The sequence below is a fragment of the Diaphorina citri genome, unplaced genomic scaffold, assembly GCF_000475195.1.
Source record: "Diaphorina citri unplaced genomic scaffold, Diaci psyllid genome assembly version 1.1 scaffold494, whole genome shotgun sequence".
Taxonomy (NCBI): domain Eukaryota; kingdom Metazoa; phylum Arthropoda; class Insecta; order Hemiptera; family Psyllidae; genus Diaphorina; species Diaphorina citri.
In genome coordinates this window covers 21,637-42,500 of record NW_007377929.1, presented here as the reverse complement: position 1 = coordinate 42,500, position 20,864 = coordinate 21,637, and the positions used below count along the sequence as shown (strand labels likewise).

At 39.6% G+C, this 20,864-nt stretch overlaps 3 protein-coding genes across 6 annotated transcripts in view; 2 read left to right on the top strand and 1 right to left on the bottom strand.

Annotated features, from left to right (window-relative positions):
• Nucleotides 1-20,792, bottom strand: part of LOC103509393 (putative WEB family protein At1g65010, chloroplastic) — a 23,986-nt gene extending 3,194 nt beyond the window's left edge. Inside the window, exons 1-4 of one of the 2 annotated variants that reach the window (XM_008474006.2) lie at nt 20,278-20,792; nt 19,264-19,339; nt 18,882-19,126; nt 17,878-18,235 (exon numbers count right to left, since the gene is read on the bottom strand). In XM_008474006.2, the coding sequence (XP_008472228.1) occupies nt 17,878-18,235; nt 18,882-19,126; nt 19,264-19,339; nt 20,278-20,545 (947 nt within the window). In that variant the 5' untranslated portion in view covers nt 20,546-20,792. Of the gene's footprint in view, nt 1-17,877; nt 18,236-18,881; nt 19,203-19,263; nt 19,340-20,277 lie in introns of both variants that reach the window. The other variant, XM_026823748.1, reaches the window with a different exon arrangement.
• LOC103509401 (netrin-1-like) overlaps nt 1-20,864 on the top strand; it is a 50,721-nt gene that overhangs the window by 28,205 nt on the left and 1,652 nt on the right. The gene's annotated exons all lie outside the window — the stretch shown is intronic.
• Nucleotides 3,073-6,157, top strand: LOC103509392 (netrin-3-like). Of its 3 annotated transcripts, none has more exons than XM_008474004.3 (3): nt 3,073-3,242; nt 5,398-5,570; nt 6,096-6,157. In XM_008474004.3, exons 1-2 carry the CDS (start codon nt 3,124-3,126, stop codon nt 5,531-5,533), a joined length of 255 nt encoding a protein of 84 aa, XP_008472226.1. In that variant the 5' UTR covers nt 3,073-3,123; the 3' UTR covers nt 5,534-5,570; nt 6,096-6,157. The 3 variants fall into 3 exon arrangements, 2 of the variants coding, with proteins under 2 accessions (XP_008472226.1, XP_026679551.1); XM_026823750.1 differs by lacking the exon at nt 6,096-6,157 and adding an exon at nt 5,846-5,933; XR_541370.3 differs by lacking the exons at nt 3,073-3,242; nt 6,096-6,157 and adding exons at nt 4,037-4,161; nt 5,846-5,933.

The following is a 20,864-nucleotide window of genomic DNA, read 5'->3' as shown; positions in this document are numbered from 1 at the left end:
TTAAAGGTTGCTTTGAGGAACGCATTCCTGAGATACTTACCTTTGCAGTCCAAAATATACTGAACTTTGGTCAACAGTATCGTCTTGTTTCTATTCTCTCTTTTAACTTTCAACTTGATTTTATTATTAATTCTTGGGTTTTATTAATTCTTTATCCTATACAAAATTCCCCTTCCTTTCCCTCGTCCTTCTTCTCTCCTCCTTCTCTTCCTCATTCTTTCTTCTTCTTCTCCTCCTCCTTCTTCTTCTCCTTCTCCTCCTTTTTTTTCATCTCTCCTCCTCTTCCTTCCTCTCCTCCCTCTTTCTTTCCCTTTCTACTTCTTCCTCTTCTTCTCCGTCTTCTTCTTTTCCTCCTCCTTTCTGCTTCTTCCCCTTTCTCTCCTCCTTTTTCTTTTCCTCGTTCTCTTCCTTCTACCCCCCTCCTCAAGTCTTCTCTCCTCTCCTTCTCCTCCTCCTCCCTCCCTCTTCCTCCTCCTTTCTGCTTCTTCCCCTTTCTCTCCTCCTTTTTCTTTTCCTCGTTCTCTTCCTTCTACCCCCCTCCTCAAGTCTTCTCTCCTCTCCTTCTCCTCCCTTCCTCCCTCCCTCTTATTTACATTTTCCCTCTCCGTACCCCCTTTCCAATCCTACGCTATTCAGTTTTCTTTCATCGTGGTTTTTTTGCCCCCCTCTCTTTTCATATATTAATTTTCTTTTGGTATTTTCTTTACGAAATGCCTCTTACATTAATAGGATAGAGAAGGAGAGAGAGAGAGAGAGAGAGAGAGAGAGAGAGAGAGAGAGAGAGAGGGAGAGAAAAGGAGGGGGAGAGATTAGAAGGAGAGTGAGAGAGAAATTTGGGAGGGGGGGTTTCTTCTCTCCTCTTTTGAATTGACTTCATTTTCACGCTATTTCAAGCTTTGAGGCTGAAGGTGTAAAAAAAAAAGTTTGGGTTTCCTGTATTGAATTTATACAAATTTGTAATGAGAAGTGTAAAGAAAATTGTACAAGTGTAAAGAAAACTGTAAAAGAGTGTGTAAAGTTGATGGAAAAACGAGAGAGCTGGAGAGGAAAAGTAAGGTAGGTAGGTAGGTGTATAGTTGGAAATATAAATTTATAAATTAGGAAGGGAGAATATAAAAGTAAAGGGAAATGTAAATATGAACATTTGTCGGTAGTGCGTTTACCTACCTACTTGTTTTTTACCTCCCGGTAGAGGTTTTCAAACCGCTCGCCTGGTAAGCAGGGGGTTCGCGTTCGATCTCAGTTGAGGGATGTAATATGTATTTTATGTAATCCGGTAGAGGTTTTCAAACCGCTCGCCTGGTAAGCAGGGGGTTCGCGTTCGATCTCAGTTGAGGGATGTAATATGTATTTTATGTAATCCTCATGTATTTGAGGATATTCACGAATCACGATTTTTTTTTGTTCTAAGAGGTTTGACAGAGGGAACTGTAACTGCTATGGTCTTATCGTCCCGAAATCGAAGAGAGAATGAAGACAGGATAGGAGAAAGCCAGCCGTTCCGAGAACGAACATTATCCCATCAGGATAAAATCCGCCCCGGGCGGGAATCGAACCCGCGGCCTAGCGCTTACAAGGCAGACGCACTACCAACTAAGCTAACTAGGCTGGCTACGATTCTTTACTTCCTATTTTTCTTCTGCACGAATCATGATTTTTTTCATTTTCTTGAAATCAGTCTAATGTCAGCCACTCACTTTCAGACCGCGGTCTGACAGACAGACGGAACTTGTGGCGGGAAAAACTTAAGATCTAGCTCTCTCAGACAGTCTGACAGACCTTTGAGCGTGAGTGGCAGGCATATATGTACATATATTATTATAATATTTAAAATCATTTTTCTGGGCCAGCCTAGTTAGCTTAGTTGGTAGTGCGTTCGCCTTGTAAGCGCTAGGCCGCGGGTTCGATTCCCGCCCGGGGCGGATTTTATCCTGATGGGATAATGTTCGTTCTCGGAACGGCTGGCTTTCTCCTATCCTGTCTTCCTTCTCTCTCCGATTTCGGGACGATAAGACCCTAGAGTTACAGTTCCCTCTGTCAAACCTCTTAAAAAAAAAAAAAAAAAAAAAAAAAAAAAAAAAAAAAAAAAAAAACAAAAAAACAAAACTCTTTTTCTTTACTAAATTTTTCGCTGTCACAGTCCAACCAAATTTTGTTTCGCAAATTTTCTTTGGCAGTTAGTTGCTCTCTAACTTTTTACGGTACTTTTTACTCCAATTATTTTTTTACTTAAATTACTTTCCGCTTATTTTTTTCCAAACTAAAATTTTTCTTTCATTTAATTTTTCGTTGGTAGTTTCGAGCAGCTGTGCATCAACTACGCCAACGAACACCTGCAGTACTACTTCAACCAGCACAGAGGTACAAAAAACAAAAGCCCGGCTATGGAGAAGGCCCCCGGTTGGATGGCAAAAAAAAAAAAAAAAAAAAATATGCATTCGAAATTTGAATGCAAATATTCCAATAGGTTTACTGGTGATGCCGCCACTGGTCGCTACTCGATTAAAGTAGCTACTTAATTGTCCTCACGGGACTGAGTGCATACCGAACTCCAAGCACAGAGCCGGAAAAAAAAACAAAAAAACTTTGACTTTGACCCCGTCTGAAATCAAACCCAGGACCTCCAGCGTGCAAGCCCAGTGTTATACCAATTCGGCCACTAAAAAATCCATATGTTCTCCTACCAACCTCTGTGGTGTAGTGGTTAGCACGGTGGACTTCGGATCTGGAGGTTGGCGGTTCGAGTTCAAGTCAAGTCATAAAATTTAGCGTAATTTTATCAATCGTGGAATGACATTTGTGACGGCCATTTGTGCTTAACATAATTAAAAATCCATAATGTTCTCTCTCTCTCTTTCCAGCTATCGTGGGTAAAATCAGTGAGAAAATCAATACCAACCTCTGTGGTGTAGTGGTTAGCACGGTGGACTTCGGATCTGGAGGTTGGCGGTTCGAGTTCAAGTCAAGTCATAAAATTTAGCATAGGTACCAATAGCCAATAGGGGAACGACATTAATTGTGCTTAACACAATTTTATTAAAATTCCATATGTTCTCTCTCTTTCCAGCTATCGTGGGTAAAATCAGTGAGAAAATCAACCTGAAAGAGTGGGTTCGATTCACGATGAACATTCAGTCCATGTATAAACGGGCCCCAGATTCCAAGCTCAAGAAGGGCGCTGTGTATCTGTGGATTCATAACAAGGATCTACAGTGCAAATGTCCCAAGATTAAACTCAACAAGTAAGTGAAAACTTTGATACAAAACCTATTTGATAAATGAAACTTTGATACAAAACCTTACTCAGTAAGAAAAAATACACTGATGATGGCGTAACAGCCATCATCAGATCCTTATCCCATCAGGATAAAATCCGCCCCGGGCGGGAATCGAACCGCGGCCTAGCGCTTACAAGGCAGACGCACTACCAACCAAGCTAACTAGGCTGGCAACAGTTCTTACTTACCCCAAAAACCATTTTTATAATATGTCCGAAGATTCAACTCAACAATCCAAAAAATCGTAAGGTCGCGGGTTCGATTCCCGCCCGGGGTTGTATCCTTTACAGATAAGGTTCGCCTTCGGAACGGCTGACTTTCTCCTAACCTGTCTTCTTTCTTTCTTCGATTTCGAGACAGTAATACCTACCTCCGTTGTTACAGAAAATCACTTTGGCAGTTTTTAAGGAGTCTTGGTGTTAATGTGGATGATTCGGCTAAACGTTTTGATCCTAAATTCAGTCTAAATGATATGAATAAACATTTTGTGACTCCGCCTGTAAATTTAGACCCAACTCACAAGCAAAAGGTTATCGACAGAATACTTGCTCACCCTGATCCACCACATCCCGAGTTTAGCTTTCAGGAAGTTTCTTGTGTAGATGTACGTCGGGCTTTCTCTAGTATTAAATCTAATGCATGTGGTACTGATGGTTTGTCAATCCGTTTCCTCAAATTGATTTTTCACACTTTTCTGTTGGCAGTCCTGCTGATACGTTTTGTTTACATTTTGAAATCAGCTGGTTTCTTATCACGTTGGCGATTTGCGTTTTTGAGTTGTGAAGTTTTTTGTGTGAAAGTTGTGTCTCTTTTTTCGAGTTTTCCTGGTTTTTCTTCGTTTTTCATTCAAATAAAGGAGGAAATTTGTTGTGGTTCCTATTTGGTAATGTTTTTTGGTTGTTTTACACAAGGCTTCTGTAGGTTTTAGGCTCATGTTGAAATTAGGTCGATGAGAAACGTTACCACTTGTCGAGTGGTCAAATCTTGCCCTGTTGAGTTCTAGTAAACAAGGATCTTGTCAAATTTTCCTCACTAAATTTTGAAATATGTATCAGTGTACATTTTAAGGCTGGGGTCTACCCCCTTGTGTTATAAAATGGTTGTTGCATTTCAGATTTCAGTATACTTGAAGACTGTTTGGGGCAAAATCCCCGAGAAAGTTTGGAGGTAACATCTCTTTGTAACATCCTTTAGGGTACTTGTGCAGAAGACATGTCCATGGAATATTGCTACAAAAGCTCAGTACAAAAGGAACTGGCACAAACAAGCAGTGACCAGTGTTATTATAGGGTTAGGTTAAACGCAAGAAGGAGTTTTCACACTTAGAGCAGTGATTAGTGTTATTTTAGGGTTAGGTTAAATACAAAAAGAAGCTTTTCTCTTCCATGGACGTGACTTCTGCATAATTACCTAACATCGGCCAGTATAGCATGTTTAATACAACAGTTCCCCTAGGGCTGCTTAAGTTAAGCAACATTGTGCATGGTTGATCTCCAGATGGGTGACTATCTGAGCATTTACACTGAGCAAATTAGGGTAATTACAAAAAGAAGCTCCTTTTTGTGCTTAACCTATTCCTACAATAACGTTGCTCATTTGTAACAGCTCCTTTTTGTAGCAATTTTTTATAGATGTGACTTCAAAACAAGTTCCCAACTGAGTATTCATTTTTACTTTCTATGACCAAATACATCTGAGATCAAGAAAGTGATTTTTTCCCTCTCTCACTTAACGAGTTTATAAACGAACTAAGCAAGAATCTCCTGCCTGATCTGAACAAGATAGGACTCCAACTTTGCGCAGAAATCTACGAAAGTTCCCTCCAGAATAACAGCGACAAACGAAAGGTGTTCTCCCAGTTTGAAACCAAAATCCTGTCTCTCACGAGTTTATAAACGAACTAAGCAAGAATCTCCTGCCTGATCTGAACAAGATAGGACTCCAACTTTGCGCAGAAATCTACGAAAGTTCTCTCCAGAATAACAGCGACAAACGAAAGGTGTTCTCCCAGTTTGAAACCAAAATCCTGTCTCTTCTCTCACTTAATTCAAAAATTATAATGAATTTTCACAAAGTTATCAAGGCTTCACTGTGTATTTACAACTGTTTTGCTTTCCAGGCCGTACTTGATCCTCGGCAAGGAAAAGGAAGGCAACCAGCCGAGTGGATTGACTATGAATGCAAAGTCTATCGTAGTCGAGTGGAAAGATGAACTGCACGATCGCATGAGACAGTTCCAGAGGCGGGGATGTTAGATATCAATTTTACTTCTGTCTTTCATAGTCTTATTTAGTAAGTTGTTATTTCACATTTTTTCACAGAAGAAAAGAGATTAAGAAAGTGTTTCAATGTATTTTGATTAGAAATATTCCAATGGGACAAAAATGGGACACAGGTATACCTATCTATTTGTGTCAGTGCCACTTCAAAGCAGAATCATCTACATCCATGCCTATCCCTTATCCCATGATTAAACAATCATTCCAAAAATTTTACATCACTGGGATACAAACCCAGCACTTTCAAATCCATTTTTAATTGTTTTTCCTTTTCTCTTTCTCTTACAGAATTGCAAACCAAAATCAAATCAACAAGTGTTGTCTGGCTCTGAAAACTGAATCAACTCAAATAATCTCAAATCAGGTTTGCATACCTCTATCTGCATCAGTGCCACTTCAAAGCAGAATCATCTACATCCATGCCTATCCCTTATCCCATGATTAAACAATCATTCCAAAAATTTCATATCACTGGGATACAAACCCAGCACTTTCAAATCCATTTTTAATTGTTTTTCCTTTTCTCTTTCTCTTACAGAATCGCAAACCAAAATCAAATCAACAAGTGTTGTCTGGCTCTGAAAACTGAATCAACTCAAATAATCAAATCAGGTTTGCATACCTAAGAAAACTTCGAAGTAGGTATTTTAATTTTCCTCTCAATTTCTTGTCATCTAGGTAATTTGACAAATCTGATTTGAAATTTTCAATCAAATTTAGTTTTGTTTGATTGAAATTTCAACTCATAATCTCTTTATTTCAATCTGATATTATTTTTGGTGCTTCCATAGGTACCTAAGAGGTTAGGCAGGTACCCTAAAAGGATACCCATCTAGTCAGACTAACCCCTAGTAATTTTTACCATAGTAAAATATTTTGCTCCCTTGTAAACTAGAAAACTAAATCTTATTTCCAAGGTATTATTACCTTTACTTTCCCCCTTTAATGTAAAAATCCCCCTCAAATTCTGGTCATTTGTGTAAGGTTTTTTTATCGGTAGAAAATAAGGTTGTTATTTCTAACTTTTATTCTAATTAGATAAATAAGTTATCTAAGAATTATTAGACTAACTAAGGTGCATGATTATTGTATATCTTTGGTTTTTATATATTTCATTTATTTATTCAATTTTGAATAGTTGAACATTGGTGCAGATTTTTTGTATATGCCCAAAGGAATCTTTAACTTGATTGTTAATTAAATCTTTAAAAGTATTACAAAGCAAAAGAGGTTTCAAGTCAAAATATTAAATTTTGTCAATTTTTTCTTCTGTAATTAAATACTTAGATATAATATTTAGAGTATCGGAAAATATTGTAAAATGACTTATTCCTATCCTGTCTTCCTTCTCTCTTCGATTTCGGGACGATAAGACCATAGCAGTTACAGTTCCCTCTGTCAAACCCCTTGAAAAAAAAAGAGGTTCACTGTACTAATTCAATGTGTAATAGCGTTCTTAACCCATCCTTTAGGGCTGTTTGTTCCTACACCTAAGCCTTGGGTGGGCTTTTTGTGTATCATCTTTGTAGTCTCAGACATCGGGCCAAATTTTCCCAATAGCCTCGGAGTGGGCTTTTTGTGTATTATCTTGGTAGTCTCAGACACCGATCTAAATTTTCCCAATCGGGAAATGAACATCCGTTTTGGGGTCCCCTGAGTCCAGAAAATGAGGTATTTTTACCCCCCCCCCCCCCGCCTATCAGTGGCATTCAATTTAAAAGTTTAAAACTAATGCCCAGTAACAGTATCTTCAACACCCTAGGACGCGGGTTCGATTCCCGTCTATGACAGAGTTTAAATTTTTCAAAGTAAAGGACGAAATACACTAATATCACGTCACGTGAGCTCATGGAGAGTCAGAAAGATGTAGCTCAAAGTTTTCCCATAATATTGTAGTTAATTTCGTTCATGCCATCAGCCTAGTTAGCTTAGTTGGCAGTGCATCTGCCTTGTAAGCGCTAGGCCGCGTGTTCGATTCCCGCTCGGGGAGGATTTTATCCTGGCCGGATAATGTTCGTTCTCGGAACGGTTGGCTTTCTCCTATCCTGTCTTCCTTCTCTCTTCGATTTCGGAACGATAAGAGGAAAAAGAAGAACTAGCTTCAAAACTTTTACCAGTAGCGGCGAAATCTATAGTTCTCAACCACAAATACATCCTTATAGAACAGCTTAAACAGACGGAAAATGGCAACTACGCCCTCGTGCTCCATCTGGCAACACTGATCATCTTTACGATCATTCACGAACACATCCTCCACGCTTCGGGGAAGTTCGTGTACAATATCCTCTGTCATTTGAAAGCGCACCTCGCGAGCGACCTCTGTGGGGAATTGATGAACTATCATGATCACGTGGTCAAGTTGTTTACGTTCGTGGAAGAAGGGGAGGTGGAGGAAGAGAGGAGGGGGGTGGTGGAGTATTTGAACGCGCATAGTGAGCGAGTGAAGGAGATTGCCATTGGGTATAAGCATTCGGTGGGAAAGGAGAAGGATAAGTAAAGAGAAGTGTACTTAAGGGCTTACAAAAAAGTGTACCTAGGTACCTAAAAAAAAACGGCTTTCAAAAAATTGTACTTAAAAAGGTCTTATAAAAAAGTGTACCTAAAAAGGGCGTACAAAAAAAAGTGTACCTAAAGGGGGCTTACAAAAAGTGTTTCCAAAAACTTGTATTTCAGTTTGTCTTTAGGTATTTTTTTTATCATTATTTTTCCCAATTTGTTGCTCTCTACTTGTGTGGAATTTGGTGGAAATGGAATAGTTCAGTAGAGGTATAGGAAAGTGTTGTTTTCGGTCCCATTTTCCTATCATACTTACCTTCCATCTTGTCTAGAAAACTCCATGAATAGCTAGCGTCCCTTGTCCAGGCCCAGTGTAACGATATACAAAAGACGGACAAGGACTACCAGATCGTGCTAGGACAGCTTATTCATAGCGATTATGTCCGGACCGTGGCTGTGGAAATTAACGAGCTGCTGGCCAAAAACGGAAGCGTCACCATTGGGGAACTCACAAAATCGTACGGTCTCCCTGGGGATTTCCTACTGGGAACGATAGAGTCACATATGAACACGATTATAAAGAACGCCTACCAGGACAAAACAGACGCGAGACTTTTCTACACAGCGAGTTTCATAAATCGCAACCGGAGTCTGATTCGTGGCGCGCTGCTCGCGATCAACAAACCAACGCAACTCAATCACATCGTTAAGTTGGTCAACGTTGACTTGCACGTGTTTAACATCATCACCCGACTCCCACCCTCGGCACCTAACTTTGGTAGCACAACTTCGAAGCTCAGAAAGAGGAGGAGCTTAAATCAGAATCAAGTGGGGGAATTTCTCCTGCGCATGCGTCAGAACTTTGAGCTTTGTATACGATGATACTACGTTTAGTTCAAAGTAGAGATGCGACTTTTGACTCATCTTTGGGATTCCCTCGGCCCCGCCGGGAATCGAACATCCCTGATTCCCTGACAATTAGGTATCAAACCACCCTAGCTTGGAGGTTGCTCTCCTGCCTTGTAAGTGCAAGGTCGCGAGTTCGATTCTCGCCAAGGCAAAACTTTATTAGGATCTACTTACATCCAGAGAGGCCAGGCAGTACCAGCAGAACACATGCTTGCACCGCTTACACAACATCTGGGCACAGCCTTCATCTTTCTCAATGGGTACAGAACACATTGGACAACACTTGATCAGCTCTGAATCGAACGTGGCACCACCTGTGTTAAAAACGAGAAATAAACATTACCTAAACATGTGTTTATAAATGTTAAAAAAAAAAGACCGTAATCGCGACTTGCCAGGCAGTACCAGCAGAACACATGCTTGCACCGCTTACACAACATCTGGGCACAGCCTTCATCTTTCTCAATGGGTACAGAACACATAGGACAACACTTGATCAGCTCTGAATCGAACGTGGCACCACCTGTGTTAAAAACGAGAAATAAACATTACCTCACTCGCCTGGATACGGCAAAACAACCAAGTTGTGTTTTCTTTTGCTCCTCAAAAAAATAAGTTTTCTAGTGAAATTAAGTCGTTTTTCATAGCGATTTTTTGCAAGTGCATGTTTTTTGATGTGATCTTTCGATATATGATCTCATCAGGTGTCAGGTAGACCTCATCAGGTCCGACTGTCCATCTCAAACCTGATGAGCACACACACTACCAGGTAGACCTGACAGGTAATTCGTAGAAGCTTAACCCATCCTTTAGGGCTATCTAGCCCCTACACCTAAGCCTCAGATTGGGCTTTTTGTGACAGGCGAACCTGATAGTGAATGGCTTGCATTACAGTTCCACAGTTTTGCCCCTCTAGCCAGCCTAGTTAGCTTAGTTGGTAGTGCGTCTGCCTTGTAAGCGCTAGGCCGCGGGTTCGATTCCCGCCCGGGGCGGATTTTATCCTGATGGAAGAATGTTCGTTCTCGGAACGGCTGGCTTTCTCCTATCCTGTCTTCCTTCTCTCTTCGATTTCGGGACGATAAGACCATAGCAGTTACAGTTCCCTCTGTCAAACCTTTTTTTTTAAAAAAAAAAAGTTTAGTCCTGGTTCTACAACTCACTGACCTGGGTTCGATGCCAGATGACCGAGGCGCGAGAGTGTCCCAGCTTGTTCTTACACGGACCCTTGTCATAGTGGCGTAGCAGGAAGTCATCCTGAAATATGGAGAAGAGGAGAGGAATTAAAATCAAATTCAATTTAATAATATTATTATTTTATTTATTTATTTATTTATTTTTTTGTAAAAAAGCAGAGCCTTTCCACAACAGTTCTTTTTGTGGATATCACAGCAAGTGCCTTCTTTGCAATCAATTTCCGTATTCCAATAATCTATTTACACTGGTAATGCCGCCACTGGTCGCTACTTGATTACAGTAGCTACTCAATTGTCCTCACGAGACTGAGTGCACCCCAAACTACAAGCACAGAGCCGAAAAAAACCTCGGCCCCGCCGGGAATCGAACATCCCTGATTCCCTGACAATTAGGTATCAAACCACCCTAGCTTGGAGGTTGCTCTCCTGCCTTGATTGGAGGATCCTGACTCATGCAATAATATTAAATGAATTATAATTAATCTTGCTAGAATAGATTGAATCCGGGCTTAAGACAGGTGAAAAACAGAAAAGAAAAAGATAATAATAAAGGATTCAATTTGAATTCTTTTATTATTATCTTTTTCTTTTCTGTTTTTCACCCGCCTAAGGCCCGGTACGATTGAATCCGGGCCTAAGGTAGGTGAAAAACAGAAAAGAAAAAGATAATAATAAAGGATTCAATTTAAATTCTTTTATTATTATCTTTTTCTTTTCTGTTTTTCAGCTGCCTTAGGCCCGGTACGAGTGTTTTTTCGTGAATTTTTTTTTTGACGATTTTCTTTTTACAATCTGAAAATCCAGTTTTGAAAGAACTACTCTTGAGGATCTAGTTCACTGAAAAGAGTAGTTCATTTTTTTAGCTCAATGAATCTTTACACATCTCTAGTTCAAAGGCAGTGTAGGGGACTATTTCTCCTAGCATTTCGACTTGGCTGAACTTTTTCAGTTTGCTGACGAAGTTAGGTACGTGGGGTGGGCATTCGGGTGGGGACCTTGCTGCTAGACGGGTCCAGGGGAAGCTTAAAAGAATCTCTAGCAATTTTTTTTCTCGAATTTATTCTCAATTTTTGTAGGTATTATTTTTTCATTTAATATTTTTTTTAATCTAGGATTATTATGATTATTATTATTTGTTCATTATTTTATTACACTTATTTTTATTTTAAAAAAGATATTTTTTCCGGGTTCAATTCCCGATAATGAAGAACCAAGAGATCAAATTAAATTAAATAGTTAAATAATATATATTTTCTTCGTTTTGTATGAACATAAATCACAATTAATTTCCAATTTGCTGTCGATTTGAAAGGATGCAAAACTTTCACTTTTACAAAAGTAGGTAAGACTACTGCGTAAAAAAAAACAAACCTCTTAAAAAAAAAAAAAAAAAAAAAGATCAAAATGTCGAGTTTAGTGCTTCATAAAAATGGGACATGATGTTTTATGTATGTGTATTGCTCCTTGAGCCCGATTCCCACCAGAGATGTGTAAAGAGTGTGTGCTGAGTTATACAAAAGAACTACTCTTCTCAGTGAACTACTCAGTTAATGAGTCAGATCCTAATAATTCTTGTAACTCACTCTTCAACTCCTTAAGGTGTGTCGAAACAAAGTCGATCGACGAGATAAATCTATGTTGTCGAGAGGCAGTGTGGACGGTTCAGTTGACACCTTTAGAGCTAGGGAGTTAGGATCTGACTCATTAACTGAGTAGTCCTCTTAAAAGAGTAGTTCTTTTTAACTCACTAAATCTTTACACACCTCTCGAGGCAACTAAAGGTAGAAACACACTTCACGTGAGCTCATGTGACGATGATCGTAGTGTGTTTCTACCTTAAGGTTCCTTCCTTAATTTAACACAAAAACGAGCGATTGTGTCCTTTTGGTCACGGTCACACAATAATATTGTTTTTACGTTTGACCCTCTTGTCTTGTCTCTTGGATACAACTTCTGTTTGAAGTCTGATTTGTCGTGCATGTGATTGCAAAGCGAAAGCAGGGCCTTGCCCAACCCCACCGGGCCCCGGGGCTAAGTCCAACACATTCTCTTTACAAAAAGGGGGGCACATTCTCTTTACAACAATTTTTTTATTAACAATAATACCTAATAACTAAAATTTTTTGTTTTTTTTTTTCGTCTTTGGAGACAAAACTGCCTCCAGGCCTCATTGAGGAGCTGAGGGCATAGTGGACCATATAAACCCCCCTTGAAACCAACCCTGGGCGGAGTGCAGACTGCAGACTCTTATTAAGATGTTAATCCTCCGTGGAAATCTCCGGACATGTAGCTAGTACGTGGTGTTAATTCAAATAAATAGATTACGAGACACTGCCCCTTGACTGAGTTGTTTGACAATCTTAGCTACTGTTCAGATGACAACTACTGCTACTGTTTTTTACTTTCCTTATCCTATAGGAAGGAAAGTAATGTAATCCACGTCCTCCTGATTACCAAGCAAGAAAGTTGACCACTACACCGCCGAAGTAGAAATATACGGTCTCTATTGAACCCACAATGCCCTACGATAGAAAATATTACAGAATAAACAACATCTTCAAGTGCACTTCCGGGACATCATTCCCAATTCAAACATCATAATCCTAATCCATAAATAAATATGGATCCCTTTCTTATTGTTAATGTTTACATGACTAGTATTTATATCGTCCTGAAATCGAAGAGAGAAGGAAGACAGGATAGAAGGAAAGCCAGCCGTTCCGAGAACGAACAATATCCCATCAGGATAAAATCCGCCCCGGGCGGGAATCGAACCCGCGGCCTAGCGCTTACAAAGCAGACGCGCTACCAACCAAGCTAACTAGGCTGGTCATTTTCATGTTTGATCACGGTGAACTGTGTGGTCAAATTCTATTGTTGTTCTTTGAGTGACTTAATTTTCATCTACAGAATATCACACTTCTTCGTTGGTCATCTACAGAATATCACACTTCTTCGTTGGTCATCTACAGAATATCACACTTCTTCGTGGTTCATCTACAGAATAGGGAGATTTCGCATCGAATCCTGATCCCCATAACGCAACCCATGTTGGCGCCATCTTGTTTACATCATTCATGTTTTTAGATTTAGCACGGGATCGAAAACCGAAACCGAAAACCGAAGCGAACCTAGCGGACGCTCTAGTAATCATACCTTTAATTTGTTCAATGTTTTGTCTTGTCCTAAATAACAAATTATTCAAATCAGTTTTTGAATTAATTAATTAAAAACAGGAAACAATGATTTTTTAAAATTATTTATTTGTTTTCTCAATTTAATTATTCCACCGTGTTCGTTATCTGTTACGTTCTTTTTTGTACAAATAAAACGATGGGTAAAAAAAGGACATAACAGATAACGAAGAAAAGAAAAAATTAATAATTAATTATTACATAAAAAATGAGTTTTTTGCTATGTTTTTGTTTTTAATTAATTTCTGAATTAATTAAGATACCTACCTACATCAAAAAATTTCAGTCAAAATTAATTTCCCCTTCAAAAATGTAAAATAACCGTGATCTATTCAAAAAGAATTTAAATTTACGCGCGTTTCTAACATGAAAATTTCATTTTCGTAATACGAAATTACGAAAAAAAAACCCCATGTTCAAGCCAAAACATCGTGTTTTGGTTTGAACTCCGATGACTCCGATCCCCGTGTTCAAAACCTCATAATGTGTGTCATGCGCAGAAACCAAAACTCGTCGAGCATCGTAACGATCCCCAAAAAAAATGCGTTGCGAAATCTGTCTATTTTAGGTGGTTTTAGGTTTGATGTGCATAGGAATTTAGGGACTTTTTCCAAAATCTAGGGACTTTTTTATTTCGATCTAGGGATATATTTTTTTTCCATCTGGCAACACTGCATAATTAAATACAACACAGTGTTGTGGTTGTGGGAAGAGTAAAATAGAGAAAGATAAAAACAAAATTGTGCTCCAACAAAATACATAAACACAATAAGTGTAAAATGAGAAACAAAAAACATAGAGTCAAGGTCAAAAATAGATAAGAAAGAGAGCAAGAGAAAGCAAAAAATGGGGAATAAGGGAGAGAAAGGGAGAGAGAGAGATAAAAAATATGAGAAAAATATTGCTGCGAGTAAAAGTATTGAAAGGAGAAATGATAGGAAACTAGACTGGTACAATAAAGTATAAATAACTTCATAGATGAAAAAAGAAGGAAAAACAAAATAGAAGTAAACAATGGAAAAGGAGAAAACGGGGAAAACAGGAGAAGAGATAGGAAGAGCAATGAAAAACATAAAGAGGAAAGAGAAGGAGGGGGAAGAAGAAGAAAAAGAGGAACAAGAAGAAGAGGAGAAAGAAGTAGAAAAGGGGGAAATAGAGGATCAAAAGAGGAGCGATAAAAAGAAGTAGAGAAGGAAAGCAAAGGACATGAAGAAGAAGAAAATAGGACTGAATAGAAGGAGTGAAGGACAAAAAGCAGATAAAGGAGAAGAAGAAACAGAAAAGGCGAGAGACAACTTTATGGTGGAAATAGGAAAGCAACTGGCACGAGAAGTAGAGAAGGAAAGAAAAGGATATGGAGGAGAAGAAGGTGAATAAAAAGAAGAAAACAGAGAGGAAAAAGGGTAAAAAAAGACTAAATAATAGAAGGAGTGGAGAACAAAAAACAGATAAACTGGAAAGGAGTGGAGAACAAAAAGCAGATAAAGGAGAAGAAGAAATAGAAAAGGCGAGAGAGAACTTTAATGGTGGAGATAGGAAAAGCAACTAGCACAATTCACAATAGACTAATAGACAATAGGGTAATTTCATGGGAGAAAATGAAGGAAAGCGTAAAAAATGGCAATATGTAACACACTGGACGCTAACAAAAGATTACTATTTACTAACTAGGAGCGAATGAGAGAGATAGAGAGAGAGAGAGCGAGAGAGAGAGGAGAGAAAGAGAGCGAATGAGAGAGAGAAAGTTGCCAGTAGCCCCCTCCATGCCCCTCCTCTCCTCTCTCTCTCTCTCTCTCTCTCTCTCTCTCTCTCTTTCTCTTTCTCTTCCTCCTCAATTTCTACAGTTCTTTTTTTTAACTTTTGTTATTTTTATTTGACTCAAATTTATGAACATTGAACTTCTTCAAGTAAAATAGTTATTACAAGTACCTACAAGTATACTTGCAAACTCGCATTTATTGGAATTATGGAATTAGTATGACTCTGAACTTCACTGTATTACTTCTCTATTTTAATAGAGGAAGAAGGAGAAGGAGAATCTCTCCCTCTTTCTCTCTCTCTCTCTCTCTCTCTCTCTCCCTCTCCCTCTCTTTTTCATCCCTCTGTTCTCTCCTGATAGCCTGATACTCCTCGTCTTCCTTCCCCTCCCTCTCCTCCCCTTCCTAATATTTTGCTCCTTCACATCCCTATAACCCTTCTCTTGCTCTCTTCTTTTTTCTCCCCCTCTTCCTTTCCTCTCCTCTTTCTTCGAGTCGACCGGCCGGCGATCGACGAGGTAAATCTATGTTATCGAGAGGCAGTGTGGACGGTTCAGTTGACATCGATCGACGGCCAGTCGACTATGTCGAGTGTGGACACACCTTTAGAGCTAGGGAGTTAGGATCTGACTCATTAACTGGAGTAGTCCTCTTAAAAGAGTAGTTCTTTTTATCTCACTAGCTCACTAAATCTTTACACACCTCTCGAGGCAACTAAAGGTAGAAACACACTTCACGTGAGCTCATGGGGAGTCAGAAAGATGTAGTTCAAAGTTCTCAAGTAGGTGATTTCGTTCACGATAGCTGAACTGCCCTCACGTCACGTGAGCTCATGTGACGATGATAGTAGTGTGTTTCTACCTTAAGGTTCCTTCCTTAATTTAACTAAAAAAAAAAACGATTGTGTTCTTTTGGTCACGGTCACACAATGCTTTCTCTCTCTCCTCTTTCTTCCTCCCCTTTTCTCTTCTCCCTCTCCTCCGCTCTTCTCCCATTTTTTCCCCCTCTAGCTGTTTTTCAAGTGTTTGTGTGTCCATTGTACGAAGCAAATACTAGATGTAGAATTGCAGATAATGTAGTGTGTAGGGGGAACTTGCTGGCAATGGGCCCTCTCGTCCTTAGATAGTGTCTTCCCTATCATACTAGGTGGGAATGAAGTTTGACCCTCTTGTCTTGTCTCTTGGATACAACTTCTGTTTGAAGTCTGATTTGTCGTGCATGTGATTGCAAAGCGAAAGCAGGGCCTAACCCAACCCCACCGGGCCCCGGGGCTAACTCCAACACATTCTCTTTACAAAAAGGGGGGCACATTCTCTTTACAACAATTTTTTTATTAACAATAATACCTAATAACTAAAATTTTTTGTTTTTTTTTTTCGTCTTTGGAGACAAAACTGCCTCCAGGCCTCATTGAGGAGCTGAGGGCATAGTGGACCATATAAACCCCCCTTGAAACCAACCCTGGGCGGAGTGCAGACTGCAGACTCTTATTAAGATGTTAATCCTCCGTGGAAATCTCCGGACATGTAGCTAGTACGTGGTGTTAATTCAAATAAATAGATTACGAGACACTGCCCCTTGACTGAGTTGTTTGACAATCTTAGCTACTGTTCAGATGACAACTACTGCTACTGTTTTTTACTTTCCTTATCCTATAGGAAGGAAAGTAATGTAATCCACGTCCTCCTGATTACCAAGCAAGAAAGTTGACCACTACACCGCCGAAGTAGAAATATACGGTCTCTATTGAACCCACAATGCCCTACGATAGAAAATATTACAGAATAAACAACATCTTCAAGTGCACTTCCGGGACATCATTCCCAATTCAAACATCATAATCCTAATCCATAAATAAATATGGATCCCTTTCTTATTGTTAATGTTTACATGACTAGTATTTATATTAATACATAATTATAAAGATTATTATTATTAGAGACCACCTAAGAAAATATTTAACCTCAAATTTGTGTCCAATATAAATAATAATAGATTCTTTCCAATAATAAATGGTACCTGAAGATCTGGTTTTCTGGTAAAATTTCTTGAAATTCCAAACCATTCTGTCAGTTTTCATAAGCACCTATTCAAGTATTCACCTAGACTGCAGCCTAGAGTAGCGATTTCCAACCAGCGGCCCGCGGGCCACATGTGACCCACTAGACTTTTTGGGTGAACCCCATCGGGCTTTATTATGAGGTGGACTCCGAAAATGTGGAGGATCCACTCCAGAAAATCCTGGATACGGGCCTCCTAACCTGTGTATGTGGCCCGCGAAGTACCTGCCAATGTAGCATGTGGCCCGCATACACATGGAAGTTGGAAATCCCTGTCCCAGAGGTAAAATCCTATTGTTATGTAAATGCAGATTAACTTCCTACTTTGGTTATAACAAGTGACAATAGAAAATTATTGGCTACTCAGGTAAAAATTTAAATAATAATAATAAGTTCATTCTTTCTTTACAATATTCTTACAATATATTTACAATTAGGTATAATACCTATGATTCCCTAGAAAGAGAATTATTTAGTTTTTATATTACACGTATAACTAACTTTAATAATACATATAATATTATGATGTAGATTGTAGATCAAGAACTAATAATAAGATATCTATTACTCTTCGAGTACAATATGATGAAAGAAAATTGATGGCACTTGTTCTTGGCCAACTATTAAAAATGTTAAAGTGTTAGATTGCTTCATTCCTCTCATTGTTGAAGATTTTCTGAAATATCTTTAAGGCCTACCTGTCCAAATTACCTGATAATAGTGAAAGATGCCATTTGCACTTCACTCATCTCCTTCTCACTCTGAAAAATTTCAATATCCTTCTTAACTTTCACAATCTCTTGCTCCTGTTCTTCTCTTTTCTTAACCATCTCCACCCTGTCCTGATGGCACGTTTGCAAATCTTCATCCCGATCTTCAACAGCCTGGTTCAGAGTTTCATAATTTTGAGCTAAGATTCCGGTTCGCTCTAGGATGGTTTTCTTTTCCTCAATGTTCTGACGGATTTGGGCTTTCAGGTCGGCTGTTTTTTGAGCTTTGATTTGGATTTGGTCTCTCAGGGTTGCGGTTTCTGTGGTGAAGTTTTCTAGTGTCTCGTGGTGACTTTTTTCTATATTTGTCAGGACAAGGGATTGAGTTAGGACTTTAATTGTGTAATGGGCTTTCAGGTCGGCTGTTTTTTGAGCTTTGATTTGGATTTGGTCTCTCAGGGTTGCGGTTTCTGTGGTGAAGTTTTCTAGTGTCTCGAGGTGACTTTGTTCTATATTTGTCAGGACAAGGGATTGACTTAGGACTTTAATTGTGTAATAAAGTGGTAGACTAAGCTCTAAATGTTTTATAGTTGGATTACTGGGACATGAAGCTAGTCCAGCTACTGGCCTCGTGTGAACATCACTGGCGATGGCGTCTAGTAACGTTCAAGTCCAGTCTGACAAATCGAAATAATTTCTCCTTTTGTACCTTCAATATAATTAAAACCTATGTAGGTACCTATAGTTTGCAATTAGTCTGAATTGGGTACGTAGCTTTGGATTTGAAATTTGAATGGTTCTCAAACTATACTTTTTTTCAAGATGAGTGTTTCTCCGCCGTTTTTATTTCAAAGCAATGAAACAACTGCTACATTAGACCCATGTGGTCTGTGTCGTAGTATACCCATCCCGTAGTATGTCCCTCATCAGATGGGTGATAAGAGACACTATTTTCTTTACATTAATTTTAGTCTGTCATTTGAGGTTGAACCCTTTGAACTTTACCTTGCTCTTTATAGCTGATCACACTCTGTTCAAACCCATAAACCATCTCATTCTTAGCCTTCTCAAACTCCTTTCTCCTCTCATCATTCTTTCTCTTCACGGCCGCCACTTCATCAACAAGTTGTCGGTTCTCCCGGCTAAGTTCCTCTCCCTCTTGGGCGGTCTGGGTGGCACACGCATCTGCCTCGTCCTTTTTGGTGAGGCATTGGTTGCGGGACTCGCGCAGGTTGGCGATTTCGGTGCACATGTTGGCAACGTCCTCGGTCTTCTGCTTCAGTTCTGCTTCCAGACAGATGATGGTTTTTTCGTTCCTTCGTGACTCTGAGGGAATAGAAGTGAAAAGAAGTTTAGCTAAAAAAGAGATACGATGAATGAGAATCACATGTTGGCAACGTCCTCGGTCTTCTGCTTCAGTTCTGCTTCCAGACAGATGATGGTTTTTTCGTTCCTTCGTGACTCTGAGGGAAAAGAAGTGAAAAGAACTTGGCTAAAAAAGAGATATTGTTCTCTCTTTTAACTTTCAACTTGATTTTATTATTAATTCTTGGGTTTTATTAATTCTTTATCCTATACAAAATTCCCCTTCCTTTCCTTCCTCCTTCTTTTCGTCCTTCTTATTCCTCTGCCTTTCCCCTTCTTCTTCTCCTCCTCCTACTTCTCCTCCTCCCTTTTCTTCTTCTCCTCCTTCTTCTTCTCCTCCTTCTTCTTCTCCTCCTTCTTCTCCTCCTTCTTCTTCTTCTCCTCCTTCTTCTCCTCATCCTCCTCCTCATCCTCCTCCTTCTTCTACTCCTCCTCCTTCTTCTTCTTCCTTATTCTTTTCATCTCTCCTCCTCCTCGTCCTTCCTCTCCTCCCTCTTTCTTTTCCTTTTTACTTCTTCCTCTTCTTCTCCGTCTTCTTCTTTTCCTCCTCCTTTCTGCTTCTTGCTTCTTCCCCTTTCTCTCCTCCTTTTTCTTTTCCTCGTTCTCTTCCTCCTGCCCCCTCCTCAAGTCTTCTCTCCTCTCCTCCTTCCTCCCTCCCTTCCTCTCATTTACATTTTCCCCCTCCATACCCCCTTTCCAATCCTACGCTATTCAGTTTTCTTTCATCGTGGTTTTTTCCCCCCCTGGGGTTACTTTCTGGTGTTCTCGTGTTGACCCAGCACCTAAATGGGAAGTATTGTGTCTCTTCTCGCCCATCTAATGAGAGGCATACTATGGGATGGGCATGAACCGTCCACACTGCCTGGACAACACAGATTCAGCTCGTCGATCGACGGCTTGTCGACTATGTATGGACACAGCTCAAAGCAGTACTTCTCAAACTGTGTGTGTGGGGAGGGTGGTGCCGCGGTGGCAACAACTTTAAGAAGTACTGACTTAAAGGTTCCTTTGAGGAACGCATTCCTGAGCTACTTACCTTTGCAGTCCAAAATATACTGAACTTTGGTCAACAGTATCGTCTTGTTTCTGTACAAACACATCACACAGCACTCAAGGCGGCGTATTTTCTCCAATATAGTTCGGTTTAAATCCACCAGGAGCGCATAGTTCTCACATTTCCGGATGAGCATTTGTACCCGGTCTTTCAGCTTGGTTTTCATGTTTATCGGTTCGGCGAGTGTAAAGGTTGCGCTGTATGGGTTGTCATCGAATTGTCTTTTGGGCTTTTCGTTCGCTTTTTTCATGCTTGTGGGGTTTTCAAGGACGGGAACTTCAGATTTTATAATATTGGAGTGAGTGTTGGAAAGATATGAAAGATATTGCGAAAAAATTGTACACCAAAAAAGTTAATTTATTTTTAATTTAATTTTTTTTTTAAACTATTGAGTGGCCAGCCTATTTCGCTTGGAACTCTTGGAAGTGCGCCTGTCTTCTAAGTGCTAGGTTGTGGGTTCTATTCCGGCGAACCTTAAACAGGTAATTTCGTTCTTGAAACGGCCGTGGCTTTCTTCTTTCCTGTCCTCCTTCCTTCTTTGATTTCAGGAAGATCAGACCTCCCTTGTT

Coding starts and splice junctions, on each gene's coding strand:
- LOC103509392 (XM_008474004.3), top strand. CDS start 3,124: ATGAACATTCAGTCCATGTATAAACGGGCCCCAGATTCCAAGCTCAAG. Junction 3,243..5,397: donor CCCAAGATTAAACTCAACAA/GTAAGTGAAAAC, acceptor TTTGCTTTCCAG/GCCGTACTTGATCCTCGGCA.